The sequence below is a fragment of the Rhinoderma darwinii genome, unplaced genomic scaffold, assembly GCF_050947455.1.
Source record: "Rhinoderma darwinii isolate aRhiDar2 unplaced genomic scaffold, aRhiDar2.hap1 Scaffold_41, whole genome shotgun sequence".
Classification (NCBI taxonomy): domain Eukaryota; kingdom Metazoa; phylum Chordata; class Amphibia; order Anura; family Rhinodermatidae; genus Rhinoderma; species Rhinoderma darwinii.
In genome coordinates, this window is record NW_027463673.1 from 68,727 (window position 1) to 72,835 (window position 4,109).

The window sequence follows — 4,109 nt, forward strand, 5'->3', positions numbered from 1 at the left end:
ACCCCACCACCACTGCCCCGGGCTCTTACATTCAGCAGCGACTGCTCCCGGACAGGTTTGTGCTGAACATTAGACCCTGAACCCCCCCATTTGTTCAGCTGTTTACGACCCCCCCCCCCCCCCGAGTATCTCCCCTCAGCAGCTGCAGGTTCTATATATACACTGAGAATGTGCTGTCACTGCGCTGCCGGTCACTCGTGGGTCACTCGGCCGGTACATGACATCCTACACTCGGCGGCTACTCCCAGGAGTTAGGGGTGTCCTGCGGACAGCTCCGGGGAGAGGGCGCTGGGGACGAGGCACGGACCCCCGGTCACCCCTCCATCACACCTCTCCTTCCACAGGTCCAGCCCGATCTCCCATCATGCCTTTCGGAAACACCCACAACAACTTCAAGCTGAACTTCTCAGCAGAGGAGGAATTCCCCGACCTCACTCAACACAACAACCACATGGCCAAAGTGCTGACCCCCGACATCTACAAGAAGCTCCGGGACAAGCAGACCCCCAGCGGCTTCACCCTGGACGATGTCATCCAGACCGGCGTGGACAACCCAGGTAAGAAGACCGGGGAGCCCCAAACCGGGACCAACCGGGACTGTCCTAGTAAATGAGTCCATATAGCAACACCATGTCTTATACTCTAGTCACAGCCAGAGCTGCATCCACAAGTCTGTTGTTACACCATGTCTTATACTCTAGTCACAGCCACATCCAAAAATCTGTGGCAACACCATGTCTCATACTCCAGTCACAGCCACAGCTGCATCCACAAATCTGCAGCTACACCATGTTTCTACTCCAGTCACAGCCACTAGTCTGTTGTTACACCATGTCTTATACTCCAGTGATAGCCAGAGCTGCATCCACAATTCTGCTGCCACATCATATTTCACACTCCAATCACATCCACAATTTTACTGTTTTATACTCCAGTCACATCCAGAGCTGCCTCCACACATGTCTTATACTCTAGTCACAGCCAGATTTCTGTTACATCATGTCTTATGCTCTAGTTATGTCCAGAGCTGCATCCACAATTCTGCTGTTACACCATGTCTTATACTCCAATCACCACCAGAGCTGCAGTCACATCATCGATGCTGTCTAGTGGGCGGTCTCAGTAAGTGATTGACAGACTTCCCAATGAGTTTGAACACAGAGACCGCTGTCAATTACGGAGTAGCTCCGCCCATTGGACTCCTGAGTATAGAAAGAGAATAATTGATGTTCCGGCCTGTAACCCGGCATTGCTGCAGTGCATTATGGGGAATGTAGTCTTTATAGCAGACACTGCCCTGCAGAATGAACCTCACACAGAGCAGATACATCCTGACAGCAGCTTTAGTAGTAAGTGGAGTATAAGAGTGGGTGTAGACGGGATCAGTGAGGGGTCCCGCCATACAATGGTCCTTGACATGATTGACCTCAGATGTGGGCAGTGATCTGCAGGAACGGTCCTGTGATATCCTAGAATGCCCGTTACCGTCCTGGCAGCTCACACGTCTGACTCCTCCCACTTTAGGGCACCCTTTCATCATGACCGTGGGCTGCGTGGCTGGAGATGAGGAATCCTACGAAGTGTTCAAGGATTTGTTTGACCCCGTCATCGAGGATCGTCACAACGGCTACAAACCGACCGACAAGCACAAGACCGACCTGAACTTCAGCAACATGAAGGTAAGACTGCGCCGGCCGCCCGTCATACCCGTACAACGGGGGAGGGGATCACAAACTGACGCCACTCTGGTTTCTGCAGGGAGGTGATGACCTGGACCCAAAGTACGTCCAGAGCAGCCGCGTGAGGACTGGCCGCAGCATCAAGGGGTACACCCTGCCCCCCCACAGCAGCCGCGGCGAGCGCCGCGCCATCGAGAAGCTGTCCATTCAGGGTAAGTGACAGTCATCAGGGGATGGTTCCCGGCCAGTGCGCCTCTGCCGTAAATCACCTCTCGCCGTTCTCTTTGCAGCTCTCAACAGCCTGACCGGAGAATTCAAGGGCAAATATTACCCCCTGAAGGACATGAGCGACGCCGAGCAGCAGCAGCTCATCGATGACCACTTCCTGTTTGACAAGCCCGTGTCCCCCCTGCTCCTGGCCGCTGGCATGGCTCGTGACTGGCCCGACGGCCGTGGTATCTGGTACGTGACGGCTCACGCTCCCACATCTGCCCCATTCATGAAGGTTTCCTAGTCAGACAGTCCAAAGCTTCACCACTCGGGAGCACAGGACGTCCCTGCAGGAACGGGACCGATTCCCTCATCCTCCTACACGGACGTCCCTGCCCCCCAAGAATTGTCCTCTCTCTCTTCACGCGACCCCAGAATGTAAACCATAGAGAGGAGTCCTATATGTGGGGGTGTCCTGGTGTCAGGGCCGTGACGGCTAAGGACCTTCTTCTCTTCCAGGCACAACGATAACAAAACCTTCCTGGTCTGGGTGAATGAAGAAGACCACCTGAGAGTCATCTCCATGCAGAAGGGCGGTAACATGAAGGAGGTCTTCCAGCGCTTCTGTGTCGGTCTGCAAAAGGTAAGAGCTGCCCGGACTACTCCCACCATCCTCCTGCTCGTATTTAACACCTGCATGACCTCTGACTTCTGCTCATCCTGCACAGATTGAAGAGATCTTCAAGGCCGCTGGTCATCCCTTCAGCTGGAACGAACATCTTGGATACGTCTTGACCTGCCCCTCCAACTTGGGAACGGGTCTGAGAGGCGGCGTCCACGTCCAGCTCACCAACCTCAGCAAGCACCCCAAATTTGAAGAGATCCTGACCAGACTCCGTCTACAGAAGAGAGGCACCGGTGAGTGGTCCAATCAGGTGATGAGAACATGGGGCCCTATGGACGTCTCCTGCTGGTGCTCAGGACAACCCGGGACGGTCCAGCTCTAGTCCCCACCTTCCGATCCCATGCAGCGGAGGTTTGGAGCGGATCAATTCAGCCTGGGGTTCAGCCATAGGCCCTTATTGACCCCATCATCCTATACACTGGGGTCAAACTAAGCAGCATGCACAGCGAGCGGCCGATGCAGCAGAGCTGAACACTCCGTGGTCTCTAACCTCTGGCTCTCTTCTTCTTCCACAGGTGGAGTAGACACCGCAGCAGTTGGAGGCACCTTTGACATTTCCAATGCTGACAGACTGGGATACTCTGAGGTGGAGCAGGTCCAGATGGTGGTTGATGGTGTGAAGCTCATGGTGGAGATGGAGAAGAAGCTGGAGAAGGGACAGTCCATCGATGACTTGATACCAGCACAGAAGTAGAGCGGCAGCAGAGACAGAACTCTACAGGTCCCCTCAAAGCCACCACCGGAGGGGAGTCAACGAAGACCCCACAGATCACGAGAGGTTGGAAGAGACGTCTTCACGGGACAGCATCAGAAATAGGGGCGAGAGAACGTAATGAGCGGGGAGAAGAGATCACGACCGGCTGCAGACCGCCCCTCCGCACGCGGCTCACGTTATAATGATTTCATTGTATATATTGTACAAACACCAAGTTCTCCCCCCAATTATTATGTGACCCCGGAAATAAGCTGAAGACAATAAAGAGAATTTCACCTCAAATGCTGTATATGTAATGACGGACTTTAAAAACGGACTGATCACCTGCTGCAGAATTTATCACCCCCCCTAATATATGCCCCCCCCCCCCCACAAACATTCAGTGGCAGATTAAGTAGACCGTAGGCGCTGGGCTGTTCCACAATCTTGGGCCCCCCCTCCCCAGAAATGGGCACAGACCGTTTTTATACTGATGACTTATCGATGTGCCCGGACAACACCTTTTACTCAGACTAAAAAAAATTGGACCCCAGACCAGATCACAGAATACATAGAGACCCCAGACCTTCTAAACTATTGCAGTCCCCGGACCAGACCCCCTAAACAAATAGAGCCCAGAACAAGCACCATAAATACAGACCCCAAGTCAGACCTCTAAAATATACAGACCCTAAACTCCCTAAATACAGACCCCCCCCCTACACGAATAATGACCCCACACCAGACCCCTAAATACAGACCCTTACACTTACATTGCAGCTCTACTCAGCCTTCTCTGTGGAGTTTTGCTGCTCAATGACCTGCGGTCATGTGACCGGAA

The 4,109-nt window shown here is 53.5% G+C and overlaps 1 protein-coding gene across 1 annotated transcript; it reads left to right on the top strand.

The window, feature by feature from the left end:
* Positions 1-214: 214 nt before the first annotated feature.
* CKM (creatine kinase, M-type) lies at positions 215-3,571 on the top strand. Its single transcript, XM_075848470.1, has 7 exons — positions 215-557; positions 1,525-1,679; positions 1,759-1,891; positions 1,970-2,141; positions 2,409-2,532; positions 2,618-2,807; positions 3,090-3,571. Exons 1-7 carry the CDS (start codon positions 218-220, stop codon positions 3,266-3,268), a joined length of 1,293 nt encoding a protein of 430 aa, XP_075704585.1. The 5' UTR covers positions 215-217; the 3' UTR covers positions 3,269-3,571.
* Positions 3,572-4,109: the final 538 nt, after the last annotated feature.